A 25,110-nucleotide genomic window follows, 5' to 3' on the forward strand; every position below is an offset into this window, starting at 1 on the left:
TAGTAGTCTTTAAAAGTTGAAATAACTCCATGGTATACATCAGCTGAATTAATGAAGTTGTCCTGGGTGATAAAAAGCAAGATTTCACATTTTCATTTAAATCTCCAAGAGAATTAGGGTGACCAAAAAACATTATCCAACAGTAGTAGTGCTTTAATGGCTAAATTTTTTTGCCTATAGTATTTGTCTACTCCGGGGAGATAAGGAGGCAACACAACTACATGATTTGCCATCTATGTGTGAACTGAATAACAGATGTGCAGTGACTGATCACTTTCAAGGAAGTGATGTGACTGGTCATTGGTTTAGGATGTGCATCTGTTATTCACATTGTGATGTGTAGACTGAAGAAACTGTGATACTGTATGTGGTTACAATTAAAATACTAAATATTTGAGCCATGTTGTTGGGGGACTAGTGTTATTTAATGAAACATAACAACTGAAATGTGTACACTTGGGAACTATTCAAAGTGAGGACTCCCTTATTGTGACCAAGATTAACTTTACAACATGTTTTTATACAAGAAAGAAAGAAATGAGAAACATTAGTTATGTATTTTTAATTAAATACCATCTTTGACTTCTATCTCTAAACATGCATTTTTAATTTTACAAATCCCTAATACTTTTATGTCTACTTGCTGAGAACCTGGCCCATACTATTGATAGAAAACCTTTTTATGCAATCCTAAAACATTTGTTAAGCACGTTATATGTGTAAGACACAGTGCTAGACTTTTTTTTTTTTTTTGAGGAAGAAATAAATTCTGTTAGTGGGTTTCCCACCTATATTGCTTTCGCCCCCCCCCCCAACACACACACACACATGCACACAGAGTCACACAGCCTGGCATGCCAGCAACGTAACCATCCCTGCATGGGAGGGCCTGAAAGGATTTAGAAACAAATTTAACCAGGTTCACCAATAATAAGAGAAAAAATTTATGACAGATATCGTGCTAAGCTTTTTACCTACAATATTTCATGAAATAGAGCAACTGCATGAGGCAGGAATTATTAGTGTCCTCATTACAACTATAAAGAATCTGGGGCTTAGAGAGAAGTTATATGACTTATCTATATAAAAGGAAATTTTTTCACAGTAAGCAGCACTTTCCTAAGAGCTGTTATTCAAAATTGAATTCTGTGTTTCACCACAACTGGTTCTAACCTATTAAACCTGTTAAGGTGATGAACCTTGAGTGACCCTGCTCAGTCAGGGTGGTCCTGATTGCATTCCATTTTTTTCCTGACCCATGTACAATGGTATTGGATTTGCCTAACTGAACACATAGTTGGGAACTCATTCCACCCTCTCCATAATGCAGATCATCCTCAAGGCACCAAAAATATTTAGATAATTAAATGCTTTTTAAAATGCCACTCTATAAACCACACAAAACACATCTGTGGGCTGAAATGAGACCTGTCCATATGTTCTGTTCCAGATGCTATGCTAAGAGGCAGGAGAATAATAGTGAAGCCCCACATGGTCTGCATTTAAGTTCTAATTTTGCTACTTTGTGTGGCCTTGAGCAAGTTATGTAGCCTCTTTAAGCCTCATTTTCCCCTATCTGTAAAATGAGCTTTAAAATAGTAGGGATCTTAATGAGTTTTTATAAGGAAGAGATTAGTTTTTTTCCCTTTAGTCCCTAAAATCCTTAGTAAAATACCTAGCATTTCATCACTGTTTTGTTTTTATTGTTTTTCCCCTCAACCCTCCCATGGACCTGCCCTCTCCACCCTTGTACCTACCCACGGATATACATTCTGAACATCTGGCTATAAAGGACACCTAAATTGTAAACAAATAAAAAATCCTTCTGTTGTTTTCAGTGACTGACAGGTGAATTCAGAAAGGAAAAAAGTAAGCTATAATGTTTTAGCAAGTTAAACTACTTATTTGATGGAAGAAATTTGACTGACTGATAAATTAATTTATATAATATGCTATTACCACATGAATAACTTTCGCTTAGTGAATTTTGGATATGTGGATTTTTTTTGCTATCTCACCTTAGAAAATGTCTAACTAATGTATTTAACTTTTCAGTTTATCTTTATTAGAAGAATTTGACTGTAGCTGTAATGAACTGGAGTCACTACCTTCTACTATCGGCTACCTTCATAGTCTTCGTACATTAGCAGTCGATGAGAATTTCCTTCCAGAATTACCCAGAGAAGTGAGGAATAAACTTGTTTTCTATTAATTAACTTTTAAAAAAATTATTATGGGTGCATAAGAGTTGTATATCATTATAAGATACATGTGATGCTTTGATATAGGCTTACAATGTGAATTAATCAAATCAGGATAATTGGGATATCCGACATCTCAGGCATTTATCATCTTTTTATGTTGGGAACATTCTAATTCTACTCTTTTAGTTATTCTAAAATATACCCTAACTTATTGTTGAATATAGTCACTTTTTTGTGCTATCTTTTAATGAATTTGTTTTGAAATATAATCTTAACAGGTACAGTAGCAGTGTAGATTCATGAGTTGAGCTGTGTATATATATATATAGGAATTATCCACATATGTATTTGTTAGTCATTCTATTTTAAATGACAAGTGGCAAGTTATTATGTTTGACCCAGAAAATGTATTTGACTTAAACACTGCATGCAAAGAAAAGTAATTAAATATTGTAAGTTAATCAATGCTAAGGAATACCATTTTAAAACATTTAATTTATATATTTTGCTTTTAAGAACAGTTATAAATAACATTTTGGGATAATTACATTTTTATTTCTGAAGCAAACTTTTTTTAATGTGCATATCTTTTTTAAGGTATCATGTTACATTATAATATTATTTTTAACTTCAGGATCCACCAAGAGATTCTGTTAATTTTTTGTCTCTAAAAGAGATTTTATTTATTATTGTATCTCTAAATGGGATTTTATTTGCTAATGTCAAGAAAAAAGTATGACATATATTTTCAGTTTAACATTGTTGACTAAACACTTTCATAATGATGAAAGAATAATCAATATATCACTGTTTTAGAGCCAAAAGTTATAAATAAAAATGACAAATGCCACTGTTATGTGCACTAAAACTAACTTTGCCAAAGAAATGTCAATAATATTTTCTTCTTTGAGTATGTATGATCTTCCATTACTAACACAGATATATTAGTATTCACTTGATAGACAATATTGTAATTTATGAAAACAATTATGTTAACAAGTATCTTAATAATGAAAAAGCAAGCAAAATTTATTTTTACTATGTAAAACAATATTAGGTATAAAGTACCTTAACATTTAAGAGAATATTATAATATATACATATATTCTAAAAAAGCAAGATAATAAAAAATAAAACACATACTAAGAGAAAGTTAAAAGTGATAAGGAAATCTGTCACTTAACTAAATCATTTTATAAATTAGAAATCCTAATCTAAAAATAGTATTACACTGTGATTCTTTAATTATTTTCTTTTGTTACCTATAGATTGGAAGTTGTAAGAATGTAACAGTTATGTCTCTACGCTCCAATAAACTGGAATTTCTTCCTGAAGAGATTGGACAGATGCAGAAACTCAGAGTCTTAAATTTGAGTGACAACAGGTATCATTGCATATTTCACAAACACTATTAGTTATTTACTGAAAGAAAATTATGGGTTTTTTGTCTATAATATTGAAAATGTTTTCTGTCTTATGAAGTATATAGAAAGTAAATATCTATATTTTATTTAGGAAATGGCATAAGCTAAATTATTTTTTAAACCAAGTATTTCTAAATTGTGTTTATTTGATTAAATTAAAATAATGTATTATGTTATATATTAAAATTATATAAATATAAATCACTCAAATTTACATCCCCAAACTCTCTCATATGCAGAAAGGATAATAATATGAGGACATGGAAAATAATTATAATAAAAATATATTAAATATATTAATGAAAATATGTTTGTATGTATGCATACATATTTGTTTTCATGTTTACATTTCTATCTCCAACAAATTAACTGGGCAATGTGTGCATTTTCAACTCCTCCAGAGTACTGGTGAGAATATTGCTAGTAAGTTAATGCTCAAACTTCATAAAGTCTGAACATTATGTCAAGGACAGCCAAATGACTATTCAGTCATGTTCACAGAAGTAAGAGCAAAGAAAGGATAAGTACTCTTCTTCTAATAAAGGTGTCATACTGGTACATGAGTAAAAAGAAAAATGAAACTTTTGAATTCATCTTTGCTTCGGTATTCTTTTTAAAAGTTAATTATTCTCAAAAAAGAATAAAAATAATTGACTAGAGATAACTGCTAAGTAGATAAAGTAATTACAGAATACAATGCATGAAGTCTGTTTTCAATAAGTTTCAGTCAGACAAGTGATAATATGAGGAACAAGAGACCCTACAATGAAACAGTGAAAGATGAGCTTTTATGGAACCATAAGATGCTCAGATTCTGGAAGTTTCAGGATAAACATGGAAGTTCTTACCTGTTTCTTAGTTTATTTAAGAAAAAAATGTGAATTACAAAACTATTCACTTAGTAGTTAATAATATTTCCACATAAGAGAATAAAACGTTTTTAAAAGGTTTAAAATTTTATTTATAAAATTGGGATGATAAGGAAGCACCGAATCTTTACGCACTGAGAGTAAGTCTTGTCAAACCAACCTTGTTTCCTCTTCTGACTGGGTGAACAGACTGAAAATGAGGGAAAACCATTGAATGTTGTTTCTGACTTTCATCAAGACATTTTTGTTAGTCACTAATTATATTTTTATAAATAATACTAGGAAATATGGTCATGGAGATGTAGAAAAGTGGATTCCTATCGGATTCAATTACAAGTCTCCAATGAAACTGTTAACTTGGGAAAGGGTTTTTACAACGAGCTACAGAAGTCTTTCCTAAATTCTTGGTCTGCTTTAATTTTATTCATTAATAAAATGCACAATTATATAGAAAACGTATTTATCAAATATCATAAATGACCCATAATTAGAAGTTCTATTAATATTTTGGAATTACTTATTCAACAAATACAGCAGATGTGAGTACCTTCCATGGGCCAGACACGCTGTTAGGTCCTAGGGCAAAATGTAAGAATAAGACATTGAGAAGCTCACAATATCAGAGGTTTAAAATACTTCATCAGACCAGAAATACAAGCTTAAGTTTTGTCCTAGTAGAATGACTGGAACGTGCTATGGAGCCAAATTAATATTTTTAGATTAACGAATCAATCAGTGAATCAACCAGAGGTAAAAGTCAATATTCCGCTAAAGCTGAGACCAAAATTAAATATTACCCTCAGAGAATGAACTGCTTGGAGAAAAGATTAAATAAGAAATGTTATCCAAAAGTAATGATTATAAAAATTTCATATTTAAAATGTGATAGATTTTTAAAGTTTGACATTATACTTAGGAACAATGATTCCCGTGCCCTGCCAGCTGCAAGACTGCTCCTGTGGCCACTGTATTCACACTTGTGATACTAAATAGAGGCTCACTTCCCATGGAAGAGCAAGAAAAAATGAGGGAAACTTATTCTTCGCTAGCAGTTTCTTTCTTCATATTCTACCATCGTGAATGGATTGATAATGACATCATGGACATTGTTGTACATGACTCTGGAGAGTTTTCCCTTCATGTAATTTTAATGCAGCAGAATTAACATTTTGCTTTTAATTTGTTCCCATATGATGTGAAAAATTCCCCCAATAAGACCTTACTTCATAATTTCTGGCTTAAGTGAATTTCAAATTAGAAATGACTTTTTGGGGTTATTTGGCTTAAAGTTATGAATGACAGTATAACAAATAATTCTATAAAAATTGTGATATAATTTAATATCTGTTATTCTTTGTATTCTTATTTATGTTTCACAAATATCATTTAGCACAGAAAGGTAATTATATTCATCCTAAAGTTATCTAATGAATGAACACTCAATCTTTTTGTATTGGCTGTCAATCTCTTTTCATATTTATTAAATTATTTGAGTGTTTGACTGTTTTTGCATTTAAATTAACTGCTTCCACAATACTTATTAAATATGGTAATTTTATTCCATTATCAAATAAATTTATTCCTCAGTTGGTTAATAGAATTCCAACATATTAAGACTTGACATTTTTATTCCAAATTATATCTAAAATGTTAATCTATATTCAAAAGTAAACATCCAGAAGTTAGCAATAAATCTCATCAGCATGCCTCATTTGCACTACTCACTTTGCTGATAAACTGTAATAGTAACTTATGTGAGCAACAATTTGTTGATCATGCACAATTTCAGGGATTCAGATAATATGTTAAAGTAGGCATTTAGCAAGCTGGACTTCGAAAGGCTGAAGCCAAAGCTAAATACATAATTTGGATTGAATACCAACACTGATGTCAAACTTCACATATCTTGAAAGGGCTGTTTCTAAGGATTTCCTCTTTCAACACTTACTACACAATATACAAAAGGTGAAAGAACAAAAGAGCACACTTTCCGAAGGGCAACCTAACATTGGGATCTGTATATTCCTTTAGTATTAAGACAGACATGGTCCCTTGCCCCATGGAGTCCTCCAGACTAAGAAAATAATCACAAAAATAAATATATCATTAAAAACTGCAGTATATCCCAGGAAGGCAAATACAAGGTGCTTTGACACTAGACTGAGGAAAGTAATTTAAATAAGAAATCAAGGAAAGCCTTTTTGCAAAAATGGCTTATAAGCTGAGAATGAAAGGATATGTGGGGTTTAGTCAAGTGAAGTAAAGTGAAGTATGGGAGAAAAGGTATCCCAGAGAAAAGGGGAGGCTGACAGAGAGCCAGTGATGCTGATGAGTCAGGAAAAGAGTTTCAGAAGAAACTTCTGGAGTTTTTAGGGGCCAGATCTTTTAAGCTTTGACAATGCATGATAATAATCTTTTAGTTTTATCCAGATACAATGGGAAGTATTTGAAGGGTTGCAAATAGAAGGTTTTCATTTTTAAAACATTGTTCAGGCTGCTACATGGAGAAAGGATTGGAGGGAAGAATGAAATCAACAACTTATAGTATTTTAAGTAATTCTTCTTAGAAATGAACTTTATCCATCTTTACCCATGCTATCAGAATTTTCTTCTTTTTGCAGATTGAAGAATTTACCATTCTCATTTACCAAACTTAAAGAGCTTGCAGCTTTATGGCTTTCTGACAATCAGGTAAAAATTTTTATTACCTGATTTGCTTTGTTTATTAAGGTGAACTGTAATTGAAACTTTGAATTACTAACTTATTCCTAATAGATAACTTTGACAATCACTACAAAACATAGGTTCTTTATTCTTTAGAGGAGAGATTTTTATAGAGATAGCAATTCAGACATTGCTGTAGACAAAACAGTACTATAATCCCTATCTTCCTTAAATACTTCTATTTAATATCTATTTCACTCTCAGAGGTCTAATACACAAAATGATCATTTAATAGCCTTTTAGCTCTAGGTGGTACACATATGACCTTAGAGGAAGTAATTTAATTATATCTCTGAAGGTAAAGAGAAAGAAACCATTGCCAAAATCCCCACAAGAGGGAATTATCCTCTGTTCCTTTTTCTTCTCATGCTTTTAATTATAGTCAACTTAATTCAAAAGTTTTATTCTAGAAATTTGCAGGTATCTTTTGGCAACTACTAGTATTTTCTGTGAAATGGTTTTTGATATTATTGTTTATACTCTGGAAAATAGACTATCACTGAATTAGCCATTGAGTGTTAATGAATACTTTTATTAAGTAGAAAATAACAAGAAGCAATTGAAGACATCTGACTTGCCACCAGAAGAACTGATGATAGACAATTTTGGTATTCTTTTTTCATGTGATCCTAAAATTTTGAAGCACCTATTCCAAAATAAGAATGGCCAAATGAAAACAATCCATCTTGAATTCAGTTTATCATTATTTTCTAAGCATAAAGGTAGCATTATCATTAAATGAATTGTTTATACTTCTAGCTATTGGGCTACTTTTGTGAAAAATTAAAAATAACCTCTACAAAATATAAAATGTAAGAATAATGTTTGGGTGCCTGCAGTCATTAGAGCCTTTGCTTCCATCTACCCAGTAAAAAATTAGATTTTCATTCAAATTCAAATCTTATCAATAAACTATAGATTTTTTTAAGGCATTAATATATCGTTATAAATAAAGCATTTCTGGAATTAATGTGAACTGTGCTAATGGAACAGTCTATTCTACAGTCTTGCATTATGAAAAAACACTCCCTAATATCATGATTTATTATTCTTGTGGGAGAATGAACAGAACAGTGACTGCATCATTTAACTTTTGTTTGGAACACTAATTTAATGTGTTTCTGACTGAGTTTCATGAGACAAACTGGTATCCCAAATCCCCTTTGTACTTTACTCTTACTAATAAATGTCATGAAATAAGCATATTTTAGTATATTAAATAATATGATCATTTCCAATATATTTCTGGCATATAATATCAGAGTTCTAAAAAAAACTTTCAAAAATAGTATTTCTGAAATCAAATTGATAAAAGAGAATGAAATATGACCATAAGTAAATATATTGTGACACATCAGATATAAGTACAGTTGCTTACCTGTAATATGGATCCTATCTTTGATTATAAAAATATCTCTGAGAAGGCTGAGTACAGTGGCTCACACCTGTAATTCCAGCACTTTGGTAGGCTGAGGCAGGAGTATCACTTGAGGCCAAGATCAGAATCAGCCTGAGCACCATAGCAAAACCCTGTCTCTACAAAAAATACAAAACAGCTGAGCATGCTGCCACACACCTATAGTCCCAGCTTCTTGGAAGGCTGAGGCAGGAGAATGGCTTGAGCCTGGGAGTTTGAGATTATAGTAAGCTGTGATGATGCCACTGCACTCTAGCCCAGACAACAGAGTGAGACCTGTCTCAAAAAACAAAATAAAATAATATATATATATATATATATATATATATATATATATATATGTTAGAAATAAATGAATGTTTTTTTAACCTAATTAAATTCATGGATGATCTTATGTAGCATGAATTTAATAGTGAATTCCATTTGTCTTTTTAGGGCAACAGTCCATGAAAATGAATAGGCACATAGCACCATATCAAAAGCTCACTTAGTTGAAATAATTTAACACATTTTGGTCTCTTCAGGATTAAAACTGACATTGCTCAGTTGAATAGGTTTTGGTAAGTTTTGTAGAAGAGTATACTGAAGAAGAAAAAAACTTCATTATATCTTAAAATTTGAAAATATTCCTCAGCAATAGTCTTATTTCATGTTATACTTTTATTTATTTCTTTTTTTTTCACTTTTCTTTCAATTGTTCATTCATCTGTATGAGGCCAGTCTATTGACTGTTATCTTATATAAAATAAATATTCTCCATATTTGCAATTTTATTAATCTAATTTATCTATTCTTTGCTTCCAGTCCAAAGCCCTTATCCCTTTACAAACTGAAGCCCATCCAGAAACAAAGCAAAGAGTATTGACTAACTACATGTTTCCTCAGCAACCTCGTGGTGATGAAGGTAAATTGTCAGAAGAAATTGCTTCTCTACTCCTAATGATTATGGATAGAAAACACTAATTTTATTCTGATCTCTGGCCAGGAGTACTAGCTCATGGGCAAGCCTGTAAAAATAATTACACAATACACAAATATCATTTGGAAATTTACTCTAAGTCTTATTTTCTATGCCATATTATTTCAAGTAAGATTCGAAAACAAAACTCTTCCTCTTTGTATTTCACACGAAAATAATGTTGCCCTTTAGGAGCAACTCCTCGTTGTGGATTGCAAGACACATGACTAGTTAACCACATGTGGGACCCAGCTAACTGAAACTGCAGTTAGATCCAAGGAAGATTCAATAAGCTGCTTTATTTTCTGTATTCACTTATTGCATGAACATAATTTAAACATTTAGTCCAATGACTTCAGGACTCAAATTATATTTGACTCATGTTCCGAGTCAACTATAAAAAGATGACTTGCAATAATGACCAGTCTTTTTTTTTCAAGTTGAGTTTCCCTAAACTATTTCAGAAACTATTATTGGAATATTAAAAAAAAAAAACTAAAACCTTTTTGAATAATTAAATCTTCTATCCCAAGATCACATTATTCATAAAAATTTTAAAAGAAGATTTCCCTTTACTATTAATATTTGAAACTTAGAAAAGGCTCCTTAGTTCAAGCCAGCACTGGTCGACATGGACATTTTCTGCAGTTGTAGAGTAACAGTAATTCTTGGAAGAGTAAATCCACTTTCATCCAGCCATAGATAAAATCTGCCCCATTTGCTTGAATGAGAACAACTTGTAAAAGAAACCATTTTCTTACGTGTTTTTTATTTTCAAAGATAATTACAGTAAATGGCTTTAGTCTTTGAATTCCAAATGTAAGTGAACCATTTAGAGTCATTTTAGAATATTTTTTTCAAATTTTCACTTATAAAAGTAGAAAAAGGAAAAATTATTTTGATATGTATTTTTCAGACCTTAACTTTATTGTTAATCTCTTGAATTTATGAAAGAAAAACCACCACGTTTACATATCATATTAGAAAAGTCTTAAGTAAAGATTAGGTTTTATTCATGTAGTTTTACTTATATTTTCATTTTAGTAGCCCTAGATTATCAAAATATTTAATTTTACACGGATGTGAGGAAAAATGAAAAGTGTTTCATATTCACTGATCATTTCTCAGATTTAAACTCACAGATTAAATCCGTAATTTGTCCCAGGGTGTGAGGTAGGTTTAGTTAGGTCAGGTAGGATGTTAAGGAATAGCCTAGGTGGAGTATTTTTTTTTTTTTGAGTAAAGAAAAGTTGGTAATTGAAAAGTTTTCTTGAACTTCAAGCAAGTCACCCTTTGGTTTTTCACTCAGGAGTGTAATAAATTTTCAGAATCCTTTCAACAAACAAAGAAATATATGATAAAGCCCTCCTTTGTTGAAGAATTTAGCCCAAACTAAGTACTTTTACTGCATTTTAAAGTGATCTTTGCAATAATAGTGCAAAGAAGATATTATCATTAGCCAACATTTTCATGTAAATTAAGGATTTATAAGACATTTTCCCTGTTAATTTGAGATACATTTAAACTAATTGAAACCTTAATGTTAAAGACTAAATTTTCCTCATTCTCTACCATAAAAATAAAGCTTCTCTCCTTCACTGCCTCCCCCACACATACCCCAAAAAGTTGCAATCTTAGACAGTTTGCTGAAAAATCAATGTTATGCAATGAGCTATGATTATGCCATTGCATTCCAGCCTGCGCAATAAAGCAAGACTCCATCTAGAAGGAAAGAAAAAGGAAAAAAGAAGAGGGAGGAAGGAAGGAAGAAAGGAAGGAAGGAAGGAAGGAAGGGAGGGAGGGAGGGAGGGAGGGAGGGAGGGAGGGAGGGAATCATGACTGTAATCTTAGCACTTTGGGAGGCTGAGTGGGAAGATCACTTGATGTCAGGAATTTGAGACCAGCCTGAACAAGAGTAAGACCTCATTTCTACAAAAAATATTAAAATGAGCCAGGAGTAGTATCATGCAGGTGTAGTCCCAGCTACTCAAGAGGCTGAGGCAGAAGGATTGCTTGAGACCAAGAGTTTGAGGTTGCAGTGAGCTATGATGATGCCATTGCACTCTAGCTGGTGCAACAGAACCAGGGCAACAGAGTGAGACCCTGTCTAAAAAGAGAGAAAAAGAAAAAAGAAAAGAAATATTGAAAGGGTTTTGTGGTTACAAATATAGCCCCTATTCAGACATGGAACAGAATTCTGCATTAGCCACAGAGAAGCTACATAACTTTGAGCAAGTCTCTTAAAACTCAGTTATGCTTTGCTCATTAATAAAATAAGCATGATATTAATAGTACCATTATGCTATTATGAGGTTTCAAAGAGATAATGCTTTAAAGTACATAGTCCATCTCTCTCTATTATTATTGTTAACCTATGGAGAACCCATTCCCTACACTAGAAAATTTCCCAATCCCAATATGTAATTAATGTGTACTTAGAAAAGCTGAATTTGAGTTAAGATGTCAAAAGGCAATGTATTAAATACCAAGAGAATTTTATTCCTTCTTTCCTCTTTCTTTCTTTCCTTGTTTCTGCCTTCCTTTCTTGTTCTTTGTGTCTGTCTTTCTTTTTCTTAGTATCTATCATCATTTTTTGCATAGTGTATTAAGTTCTAATAGTAACACTCTATGTTAAAAAAATAAATAATATTTTTGGAATTTAACTATAGATTTCCAGTCAGACAGTGACAGTTTTAATCCTACACTGTGGGAAGAGCAGAGACAACAACGCATGACTGTTGCCTTTGAATTTGAAGACAAAAAAGAAGATGATGAAAATGCTGGGAAAGTTAAGGTGAACCTTTTTAGTTTTTGTTTCTTCTTTCTTCTCCATATTATTTTTGTTTGTCCATTATTATTATTCAAATAAATTTGGGAACAAGTTAAGTGACCTCTGCTAGAAAGTCAAATACATCTTCCAGTCTCATAGTGGTACCTTTCATTACAGCAGTCTGATAGTTGTAGAAGCATTGGTGTGCTTCGGAATGAGACTAATGTCCCAAATCTGAATGAGCAAATTTGATATGCCACCCCATCCTACAGAATGAGAGAGATTCAAGCTGAAAGTAAAAAAAAATCTGGGTGATGGACTTCACCTAAGCACCTTATTCCATCTTTGACACACTGCAATGGGTGTCTTTTAATCACTGAGCAAGGCATCATGCAGACTGTATAAGTCCAAAATACACATTTATGGAAGAGTCTATTGATTAATATGTTACATTGACGTTAAAATCGCTGAAAGGTTCTGTGTCCCTGGGATATTTGAGGAGAATTTATGAGTTTCCTTAAATGTAAGGACACATTTTTAAAGAAGATGAGTGCATAATGGCAGGTGATGTTCCTTAGGGAAAACACCTTAAATATTTTTTACCTCACAGCATATTTTTATTTTATTTTTATAGCTTTAGGGGGGTACAAGTACAGTTTTGTTACATGGATATATTGTCCAGTGGTGAAGTCTGGGCTTTATAGGACCTACTGCCCAGTGTATACTATACCCTATAGGTGATTTTTCATCCCTCATCTGCCTTCCCAGCCTCCCACCTGTTGGAGTCTCCAATGTCTGTTATTCCACTCTGCATGGCCATGCATAACCATGGTTTAGCTTCTACTTATAAGTGAGAATGTCTAATCATATTTGAAAAATCTTTATTCTGACTAGTTTAAGTCAAGAAACAGACTAAATTTTTAAATCTGTGTTTCATGTTATCATGGCAACATCTTGAATCTCTCATTTATTTTTTATAATTTTATCTGTGTACTTTTTCCACCATGGATACTAACAGCTCTCACTCTTAGTGACTAATTACCTAAATGATTATATTTACATCCTATTAATAAATCTAGATTGTGTGATGTGTTCTTCTCTGTCCTCTCCTTTCCACATTTTCTAAACTTAAGCCAGTACACTATAAAACCTTACTAGAATTAGGCAAGATAATTGAGCTCTATTGACAAGACCTACCTATATCGTTATGGAGAACCCAGAATGGATTCCCAAATGCAAATTAAAATTTTTGTTAAAGATTTGGGTTTGTAAAAAATGTTTCTGGATGGTTGGTTAGTGACATCTAACAACCAAATAGACATTTTTTTAACTTATGAATTCCTTGAAAAAATAATGCTAAACTAAAAGCAAAAAAACCCAAACCATTAGAACATTTCAGTTCCTCTTTTAAGGATTTCATATGTTAAATACAGAACCAGTGGATGATGCATTCTATGCTAGACCTCTTATTGATTTTTATATCTCACTGGATTGTCAAAAACTGCATGCTTCTTCCTGAAAATTTATATTCAAAAAATCCAAGAAGAAAAGAGTGCATTTAATATATTCTGGTATATGTGTCAATGGAAACATAAAATATAGTAAATGCAAACTGTTATTTAGAAGCCCTGTTTGTGTGTGATAAGATCAGGTTTGTTTATAATCAGAGTAGGTTCATTATACTTTAGAGTTTTTTTTCTTTATGTTTATTTACATTTGGTTTTTTTATATATTTCTAAAACAACTTGTGTTTCCAAAATCTCAAACTACTTTGACTAATTTGAATATTTCCAATGCCGTTGGCTATTGGACAAATTAGAGCACAAACAAACTTCTAAATAAATCATCATGGATATATGATGAATGGAATATATTGTAATCTTACACTAAATTAATCATACTTTTCTGGTTCATTACATGTACATTCAGTTTAGCACCATTTTACCTTTAATTTACATGAAATCTAAAAAGGAACCATTGACGTATGCTATCAACTTTCAAATGGACTAGAGTATAATGCCCTACTTGTAGTGTGTATAGTGTAGTATGAATGCGGCATTGTGTGGAGAAATTGTGACACTTTCATATGATATTGATACTGGTTTCTTACATGGACTTAAAACTAATTTTATCATGGTTGTTTTAAATGTATTACCCAGAGTGAAATAAAAAAAAAAATCGAGAGTAGAAAAACGATAAAGTGAAAGTATTGCTACAGTGCTCCTCTTTCTCCCAGAAAATGGAGATTCCTTCTCCCACAGGATCTCTCCTGCCAAGCCCCCTGGGAAAGGGGCCAGCGTGGGATTACTCTCCAACCTGCCAGACTGTCTGGCGATTGCTGCACACCATGGGCCAGGTGTGATCAGCAGATCCAAGATATGCCCGTCCCCCAGAATGACCCACAGCTGGCATGGGGTTGTATAACTGGCCTCCAGCAGGAAAGGAGCATGTGTACTCCATTGCCAGTTGCAGCACAATCCACCACTCTTCCCTCTCTAAGTGGCAGACAGGTAGGCCTAGGTGTTTGAGGTAGGAGAATCCCCCCTTGTACAGGCAACCTTGGAACAATGGTTTATGGGGTATGTTCTGCATGATTTGGGGAAGAAATGTTGATCACACAGGAGCCTTCAAATTGCCAGTGTTTGATCCCGATTTAATTTTTTGTTGATTGACATTGGCAATGGGGTGGGGAGGACTGATTCATAGGGGAGGGAACATCACTGTGAGGTGCCTATTGGTGGGATAGCTGGCATGGTTTTGGTTTTGAGTTGGGTGTTTCATTTTTATTTGCATTTTTTTTTTTGTATTTTGAAAGATTTTTTTCTTTAAAGTGTGAGAATACCAATAGTCGGGCAGAATTTTGACAACACTATTGATACAATCTAAATTGTCCCCTCCACACATATGCACATTTTTTATAATGTCAATTCTAGAAGAGATTAAATAGCCAAAACTTAATTCTTGAAATAGCATGAGATTTAAATTGAGATTTGCTGAAAGTGGACTTTGAGCGCAAAGATAGACATATGCTGAACAGCATCAATTTCCTTTAATTTGAAGACCACAGATAAATGAATTCCTGTAAGAGAAGATTGGGCTGAGAGTTGTAGCAAATAGGGTTTCTTTATCTCAGTGGATTAGGTCTCATAAGAGGAAAAGGGGGAAGGAGGAATCATGTCTTAATGGAACATGAAAGAACACTACATTTTTTGTAAACTTTCCTACCCACATGTAATGGACTATATTCTAATTCAGTGTCTTATATTCCTTCTGCAATATAAGGCAAGATGAGAATGCATTTTTCTAACTGAATCTGCTATAAGTTTCCTTTTTGGTAAACCATTCCAATTAATTCCTAGAATGAGATAATTAACAATCAATGATCAAAGCACTAAGTATTATTTCTCTTACTGGAATTTATAATCAAATCAAATTAGAATTTGATCATGATATGAAATATAATATATTATATGAATATAATATATTATATGAAAAACATAGTTCTGTATGAATTCAAGATATCATTTCTGAATGCCCGAGCTATTATCATTAATTCTTTCTTCATTGCTAAGTTTTTGGGGGTCTCTAATATCTTACAGCTGCTATTTGCATTTACTGCACTGTATTTAGATCTGAGATACACAGAATGTTGAGAAACATTTGTTTTCCAAAATTAAAAGAATATTTCAGTAAAAATATTGCATTTTAATAAAATGTATATGTGAAATGAGCAAATACTTTATAGTGAGTGATAAACATAATACCTTTGCAAGAATATAATTGATGGATTTTCCCACCTATGTTTATAATAAATGATTTTATATCTTTTTTAATCCCAGTAAAAATAAGGGACTATTTATAGCCTATATATTTAGAAATATAAAGAAACTGCTTTTGTATTTGGGTATTACTGAGCTATTAGTATAACTGGGTTTATGATCATATTTATTCATTTCTGATGCAGTGCATACATGACTTGAAAAGTAGGAAAGCAAAATAATCTGTAAAAGGACATAAAATATGCTTGTATAGAGCTTACAAACAGAATTTTAAAAGAAATTATAAAATATTGCATTACTTAGCTTTATTTTTAAAAAATTGAAATTATTTTGTTATTTAATTCAATAAAATTCATATTTTAAACTATAGTATTTCTCCTCAAATATTATACAAACATGTGCTGCACCCATGCCAAGGAATATCTCTGAGATAAGTAACACTTGTGTAACATAAGCCTTAAAGTCAAAAGAGACATTAAGTTTGAATCTAGGCATTGCACCTATTAGCTGTATGACCTTAGGCAAGTGACACTGTCTGGGCCCCAATTTTCTTTCTGTAAAGTGGGAACAGCTGTTGCAATGGGTTGTGAAATTTAAATGAGATTTAGTTATAAATTAATGATAAATTCTACAATAATTTATTAATCATTTATCATTTAGTATATAAATATGAATTTATATTTAAGTCCATAGTACCTATTTTTGTTTATTATATAAATAAAATATCTATTTTTGTTTATTATATAAATAATTAATAATACATTAAATATCCCTATAAAATATTGAGCATGGTACCTGGCACATGGTAGATACTGAATAAATGATAACTTATGTCACTGTATACAATCTGAAAAAAAGCTACAGACAAGTTACAGGTACTATGGCTAGACGCATACACAGTAATCTGGATTACCTAAGGAATCTAGACTTTAAAAATATATAAGTAAAACCTGATATTAGAAATAGTACCTAAGCTCTGCATAGTACTTATAAATTTTCAAAGGAACAACCTTCATATTTTTCTCATTTTAGCTCTAGATTAACCCAAGTACATGGGAAAGACATCATTACCATATTATATGAATAGAAATGACAGAAGGATTAGTGGCTGGTAGCTAGTTGGAAGTACACTTGTGGCTTAAATTTAAATCTTCTGACTCCAAGTCCAGTAAGTTTTACTAGTAGACTAGTAAGCAGGAAGCAAGAAACTTATTTCCTAAGTGAAACAAATCTAAGCTTTATGAGACCTGAAGCTTCCACAATTCAGGGAGGGGACTTTTTTGGAAAGGAATATGAAATGCCATGTAATACCTTAATAAACCTCTCACAAGACTTTAGAAGAGGTGTATAACTTAAGCTTCTTTAACTGCATCTTAAATCTGTTTCTAGATTTAAATATTGTCACAGAAATAAAATATTCAAACATATTCTGGTAATGTAACTGAAATATCACATTTACTTCTTTTTAAAATAACCAGAAAATATTGGTACCATGGCCATAAGTAAATAATTATCTAATTGTGTCAAATGGGACATAGCATCTACAAAAGTAGATTACATTATTCAATTAAATATTTAACTCAATTAAGGAATAACACATATTTTTGCCTTCCATTCAATTTATAAGTATAATTTTAGTGTTGAGGATTTTTTAAGTTACATAAAATTTTAATTTAATGCTATTTGCACTTATTTTTCATTCATATACCACTGGTTATTAAAAATCAAAATATGTTCTTAATTGGGATGATAGTTATAACCATTCTACCATTTACTTTCTAAAAAATGTAGTTTTTTTGAACAAGTACAACAACATAATTTAAAAATTAGACTTAATTTGTGTTTAACATTTCTAATACCAATTTAAACAGATGATCCAAGAATGATGAATCCCAATGAAATTTGTCAAGCATGGATTTCATTCTTTTTATATTTAGTTAAGAATGCATTATAAACTTAAGTACTCTAGGATGTATTTATATTCTACTCTAATAACTTACAGTTTTTTTGTATCAAATCTAACTTTGTCTTGGGTTATATTTTTATAGCTTTATTTCTATATGTTACCAATTTCGTGCTTATTTGAGATTAAACTACAGTTAGGCAATATTTACCTTAACAAAATTATCTGGCTTTTCATCTATTTTCCAAATATGTATTGAAAAAATAATTTTATACTTTTAGTATTGAAAGGAATGTTAAAAATCATCTAGTAGAGTCTAGTCCCAGTATTTGATGAGCCACTAGGAAGACAAATATACTAGAAAAAATAACAAAGTTGGTGGATTTGCTAAAACTGCAGATGAGCAAAAGTGTTTGAATTTGTATTCATAATCTTCAGATCTGTACCACCATCATAGCTCCTTACATTCCATGAGTTACATAGGTGTGCGGGGGTGAGTATGTATGTGCCCCTCCCTCTTTTTCCTGTTCTCTTTTCCCACTCTTCCTCTTCCTCCTTCAGCTTCTCTTCCACCTTCTCTCCTCCACCTCCCCTCCCCCACACACACTTTCCACAGACGCATACTCACCACAATCACATAAACCATTCCATTTTGCAAAGTTGGTTCTACTCAGATGCAACAAGACACAATTTTTGGAACAAGCCAGGTCAACTAAATCTGCCCCTTATTTTTTCTCCACTCCCTTTGAATCAGCATGGACAACTCATATTTATTCTATTTTAGATATAATAAACACTCTGATGTGGGATGTTCTATATGGAATGTCTCATATTTTCTCTCATTAAATTCAGTGCTAAGAGAAGTAATGAATATGTATTCCCAAAAATCAGGTTGGTACCCCCAAAATGAATTCAAGAATGGAAATAAATAGCTGAATAAATAAAAGCCAAAATTTACATGTTTGCCTAAAATATCTTTAAAAAATGGTCTCAATTTTTTATTCCTCTTTATTGTAAGATATTACCCAAGAAGAAGGTTATTTTCTTAGGGTAAAAACTAAGTATAAAAACCACTCTGAAGCATTTTTTTTTCTTAGATTTTTACAAGAATTAACTATCCGATCTTTTGATGTAACATGCTAAGTAACATAAAGTTAATGTCTGCTTGGGCAGCAGATATTTTCAACTCTGCATTTTTTAATACACAGCTCTACTTGTAAATCTCTTGGGGTCTCCTCCCATCACCTTCATTGGTACTCTGAAAATATTCTTAACATCAAAATTATTACTTACAAATAATTAAGATAGGAAAGGGAACAGTGTCTAAAGTATGAAAGCAGCTGATAGTAAATTAAATGATTAAATTTATCAGAGATTACCAGTCACGTAGGTGTTTGACCACCATCTACAGGGTAGGTCTAAAGATAGGCTATAATCCAAAAGTTGTTTATAATCTAGAAAGGTGGGAAGGAGTAGGGAGAAGTCCTGTGAGGCCGAATGTGAGAACACTATGTGTTCTACTCTGTAGCATTTTCTCAGCCGGCTCAACACTCACTGTATTGCATTTGGTTATACTACTGCACATGAAATGGGGGAGTTTTGTGAACATGCTTGCTGAAGTTATTTTTATGTAAATTTCTTTTTATAAACTTCTAGGTTGAAATAAACCTAAAACGATATCCAACTCCTTACCCAGAGGATTTAAAGAATATGGTAAAATCTGTTCAAAATCTGGTGGGTAAGCCAAGCCATGGAGTGCGTATTGAGAATTCAAACCCAACTGCTAACACGGAGCAAACTGTGAAAGAAAAATATGAACACAAGTGGCCGGTGGCCCCAAAGGAGATTACAGTGGAGGTATTTGAAGGTTATTGGTAATTGCCAGTGTGGTTTGGATTTTTTGGAATTTTAAATAATATGGGTTTTTTTTAACTGAATAGCTCTTCCCTGATAAATGCATTTTTTTCCAAAAATATAAATGATCTCTCTACTCTTTCTAACTATGAGGACTGCATTTAATAAATCACAGATAAATGATGCCCTCGGCCTAAAATCATGAATACAGTCCCAAAAGTTCCAATACACACAGAATGAATAGTTGTCATCCAGCCAGGCCTAGCCAGGGAGTGCAGTGTTATTTTGGCTACCCCAAATTTTGATTGTATCAGTCATTAGAAAAGACTAACCAAAGATTTTTTATTCTGCAAATCTCATAAAATTCCTACTCACATTTAGAGCACAATTTTTTTTAATGTTTTTATGTTTGGGTTGCAACCTTTATAGGAAACACCACTGTTAACAACAAAAAGGGAAGATAACTTTGAAATTCAGGTTTATGGAATCTAGTCATGTGAAGCTTAGTCCCTATATTTTAGAATGAGTTAGAAATTCATCCTTATTGATTTATGTGGTCTGAAAAGAATTCAACTACATTTATGCCACCTCTACTATCTCTCTCATCAACTCTTCAGCTAATTTGGTTATCATCTTTTTATCTTCATTAGGACATAACTGGTATAAGTACATCTAGAAATTCCCATAACTACTCAAAAATATAGACTGGCAAAACTCTTTTACAAATCTGCATTTCATAGCATCAATTTGTTGCATTTATTAAATACCAACTATATATGTAACACTGTGCTAAACACTGTGAGAGAGAGAAAAGAAATATAAAATGGGTCCATAATCCCCAGTTAATTTAAAGCCTAGTCAGATACACATAACACACATGAAGTGATTAGATATAAAATATGATCTCATGGTTGGTTGTGTGATAGAGAATATAATACTCTCAGTTAAGGTTAGACTGCATATTAAAGACTGAATGATTCTTTTAAAGTGAAAAAAGGAGAAAGGCATTCCAGGCCAAGGGAATATCTTGAGCAAAAACAAGGACAGTGTGCACATTTGCCAGCAGAGCAACCAGCCTGCCCAAAAGAGGGAAATACAGCTGTATTTCTAAGGAAGATGTTTTCTTAAGTATTTATTTTCATTGTTTTAGCTTTTTGCTTATAAATCAGTATGATTGTACTTTCTCCTTTCCAAAATATTACACATATATTATAGCAAAACAACAGGCTTTTCTTTACCTCTAAGATATTGCAAAACCATAAAATATATTGCAAATATATGCAAATATTGCATATATTGCAAATATATTCAAAATATAAAAAGGAAGAAAACCAACATTTAGCAGGCACACATTAAATACACACTTATATACTTTTTATTCAAATCTCATGTATCACACAGTTTAACATCAAAATAGCTATGCAGTCATGAAAACTTATAAACTGGATAATTTTGCTATAATATAAAATAAGAACATCCTAAGATTTCTTAATGCAGGGATGGGATAGGTGAGGCAGGGAAAAGATAGATGGCTTTGGTCTTGAATTGGGTAATAATAACCCTACAGTAAAGAAAATAAATCTTAAAATTGTCCCACAAGCACTTCAAGCTTAACATATCCAAAATTAAATTTAATGTTTCCTCCCCAAACTTGCTTCTGCTCCTGTATTATTGATCTTGATCTCAGCTGGCACCATTATCTACCATTGCATTCAAGCTAGAAATTTGAAAGGTATCCTGATTTCTTTCCTTCTCTCTCTCCACTTCCTGTCTCTTTCAAATAATTACCAAAGCCCATACATTTTTACCTAAGTGTTTTCTCTCTCTCTCCCTCTCTCCCTCTCCCTCTCTCCCTCCCTCTCCTTTTCTCTCCTTCCCTCTCCCTCTCTCTCTCTCTCTCTCCCTCTCTCCCTCCCACCTCAGGTCCTCAACTCTGTCCTGCATTACCAACTGCCTTTCTTGGCTTACCTTGTCCCCAGCCTCTTCATTGCCTTGTCAATGATCTTTCTAAAATGCAAATCTAATCACATCCTTGCCCTCCTTAAAAACACTACAGTGACTTCTTATTAACTACACAAAATCTAAGCTTCTTAATTAACTAAGGTAGCCATACTAAATAAGGCTAAGATTAAAGTTCAACTTTCAGGTTTAAATTTATTTATGTGACTTTCCCACCCCCCTTTTTAATTTTTTTCTTATACTGGCCTTTTCCTTTTAAATAGAAATTTCACTGCTAATTTCAATATTTTGCTTAAAATTGAGATTCTAGATCTTCCTTCCCTAACTTTTAACCAGCCTAGAGCATGGAGAAGCTGTTGCTTTCTGTATCATCCTTCTGTCTCAAATTGACTGCAGCCAAATTAAGAGTCATACTCCATTTCTTCAATGTCAGATTTAATAGATACAGATAACAAAGCATCTAACTGATCAATGTACTGAGCATTTGTTATATATTTTGTACTTGTATGCTATTTTTGAGTCATTATTATTTAGTTATCACTGCCAAGAATGTGGAAAAGGGTATTACACACTGCGTGATATATTTATCTATGTGATTAAATAAGGACAACCAAGAAAAAAACTAAGAACAGAGGTAGGCAGGACCAGAAGTGGAAAACAGAAAGAAAAAACAAGGTAACTAGATTACAAATGCAATGAGTAAGGGGAGAAAGGAAAGGTAAATCAACATTTATATCTCTCTTTCTATTTGCCAGCCATATGACAAGAGCTTTAACATATGCTAAGCTAGACAAAAAACAGGGCTGGAGAGCTGTAAGAACAACAGAACAAGGAGAGATGGCGGACCCCCTATTCTCCCTTTTTTCTTTATGATATCTTGTGGAGTTTGCGTTTGCCTTTTCCCAGCTCTCTTTCTGTGGCTAGCACTTCCTCATCCTTCAAGTTTCAGCTTGAAGGTCATCTCAAGGAGGTCTTCCCTTATCACCATGATCAGTCGCACCCTCTGACTTTCTTAGTCACATCACCCTATTTATTTGCACTAAAATATAACAAAAACATTCTTGATTACTTTGTTTATTGACATCAGACTGTGGGGGCAGGAGCCATTTCTATCTTGTCCTTCATTGTGTTCCCAGAGTCTATCACAGCACCTAGTAAGAGGAGGAGCACTTATTTGTGAATAAGTGAATGATTGATAAGAGTCTAGGATTATAACTCTGGTAACATGTCTGTCTCTTCATCCAATTAAAAAAAATTGATTGAAGCCAAGGACAATTTCTGAGTTTTTTGTTCAATTAATGATTAATTGATTATTGCCTGCCTTACCTATCCACACTTTATCACTTGTGTGCTGACTAAACTCCTGGTATACAAATGCCCTTACTGTCTCAGTAATTTTGTTACAGTGACGCTAGACCAAAAGAAATACCTAGTAGTTCCATTTAAGTAGTTAGACCCAAATAACTTAAATATCTGTGCCCTACTTAGTGGTCATTTGAAAAACCAATGCATGTAAATTGAAAGAGAAAATAATATTTTTATTTCATTCCCAGATAACCAAAACCAAAATATTAATGAGATATATGCACCTATTGGACACTACTTACCTTCTCAAACCTAGGAATCATAGTGAAAAACCACAGCTTTAAGTTATGTTTTGCCTTAATTTTCAAGTGGCACTTGCTTTTTGATCACAGCAACCACCGAAAATCCAGCTTCGCCAAGATTGTCTTCAAAAGCAATGTTCAATCTAATGTTGAAACTGAGAGCTACTTCAAGCTGTCAATTTGCACAGTATCTGACTGATGTCAAATATTGCTTTGTTTCCCTTGAACATTTATTATAACCCATAGTGTCCCTGTGAATTGCAACATCACCCATGGGTGCCTAAGAGCACAGTTTGGGAACCAAGGTAAAGGGCTTTTAAGTCTACCAGACGTGAATTGAAATCTTGGCTCTACCTCATTACCAATTATGTGACCTTGACAAGTTGAGTCACTAAAACCTTTCTGAGCCTTGGCTTCTTTATCTTAAAAAAAAAAAAAAAAAGATAATAACACCCTTTCAAAGTTTTTGTGGAGATGACAACAGATAATAATAGGTATTTATAAATAGCTCCAAGCACAGTTCTTGGCACAGAGGAAATTATCATGTATTGATAATAATAAATGATAATTTGCTCCCCTTCCTCAAGGGAATGATATGCCACTTCCTGCCCCGTTCTTCTTTAATCCTTCTGCGGTCACTAAAGGGACACCTATTCACCATGTCCACCACCACTTTCAAAACTGTTCTACACTTTTCTTTTGGTTAGGAGACTCAGCCTTATCTTTCTCGATAGAGGGACAATATCTTTCTCCTGGTAATAGAGAATTGTCAGTTGCCCTTAAAAATTTCCTTAAATTGCCTTTATTACTAGGCTGGACTCTCAAAAGCTCAGAAATAAGCTTTTTTTCCTTTCCTTTAACTTCTACCTTAGGCTCCCTTTCTCTTTGGCAGCAGCAGCCAAGATGTCATTTGAACAGTGGAAAGGCCGAGGGGTATAGAAGAAAATTTTACCTTTTCTTTCTCCTTCACTTCTGTCTCTGCACCAGAAAGAAATATGGTTCAATGTGCTTACAATGGGATCACCACCATATCTGATTCTCTACCAGTAACTTCCACTGCCTTCACCCATAGAAGTAGTCCCCAAAATTTCACCCACTTTTCCAACAGAAACTCAATTCCTCGAGCCTCTATAAGAGAATTTATGGAGACAAAGTCAATGACTAATTTACTTTGTTGGATAGTTAACTTTGTTCTGTGAAGCCCATTTGAGAAATGAGCTTTACTTAGGATAGACAATATGGTGTACACGGTATCACAGAGAAAATCTTTGAGTAGGACAGATCCCAGTTCAAATCCAGGCTCTATCACTTATTAAGTTTGTGAATTAGAATTATGACTTTACCTGTCTGAGCCTCCATTTCATTATTTGTAAAACAAAAATTATAATAATTATTTTAAAATAATAATTATAAAAACTGATGTTATATTTGGAATAATTAACAGGGACAATACAGATAAAGTGTTTAGCACAATGGATGCTCCTTAAGTGATGGCTATTATCATCATTGTCGTCATCATCATCATCATCACTTTGCTCATAAAGATAAGAGAATCTACCTGGATCAGTGCAAATTCATCATTCTTGCTTCAGTAGTGTCATCTCTTTAGGTGGAGGGCCACAGAACTCTAGGGATGAAATGC

The 25,110-nt window shown here is 32.7% G+C and overlaps 1 protein-coding gene across 4 annotated transcripts in view; it reads left to right on the plus strand.

The window, feature by feature from the left end:
- Nucleotides 1–25,110, plus strand: part of LRRC7 (leucine rich repeat containing 7) — a 510,593-nt gene that overhangs the window by 370,937 nt on the left and 114,546 nt on the right. For all 4 annotated transcript variants that reach the window (XM_075999305.1, XM_075999314.1, XM_075999312.1 and 1 more), the window contains exons 12-18: nt 2,056–2,185; nt 3,473–3,588; nt 7,119–7,188; nt 9,443–9,542; nt 12,266–12,390; nt 14,628–14,876; nt 19,705–19,905. In XM_075999305.1, coding sequence (XP_075855420.1) covers nt 2,056–2,185; nt 3,473–3,588; nt 7,119–7,188; nt 9,443–9,542; nt 12,266–12,390; nt 14,628–14,876; nt 19,705–19,905 — 991 coding nt within the window. The remainder of the gene's footprint in view (nt 1–2,055; nt 2,186–3,472; nt 3,589–7,118; nt 7,189–9,442; nt 9,543–12,265; nt 12,391–14,627; nt 14,877–19,704; nt 19,906–25,110) is intronic.

Source organism: Microcebus murinus, chromosome 2, assembly GCF_040939455.1.
Source record: "Microcebus murinus isolate Inina chromosome 2, M.murinus_Inina_mat1.0, whole genome shotgun sequence".
Classification (NCBI taxonomy): Eukaryota; Metazoa; Chordata; class Mammalia; order Primates; family Cheirogaleidae; genus Microcebus; species Microcebus murinus.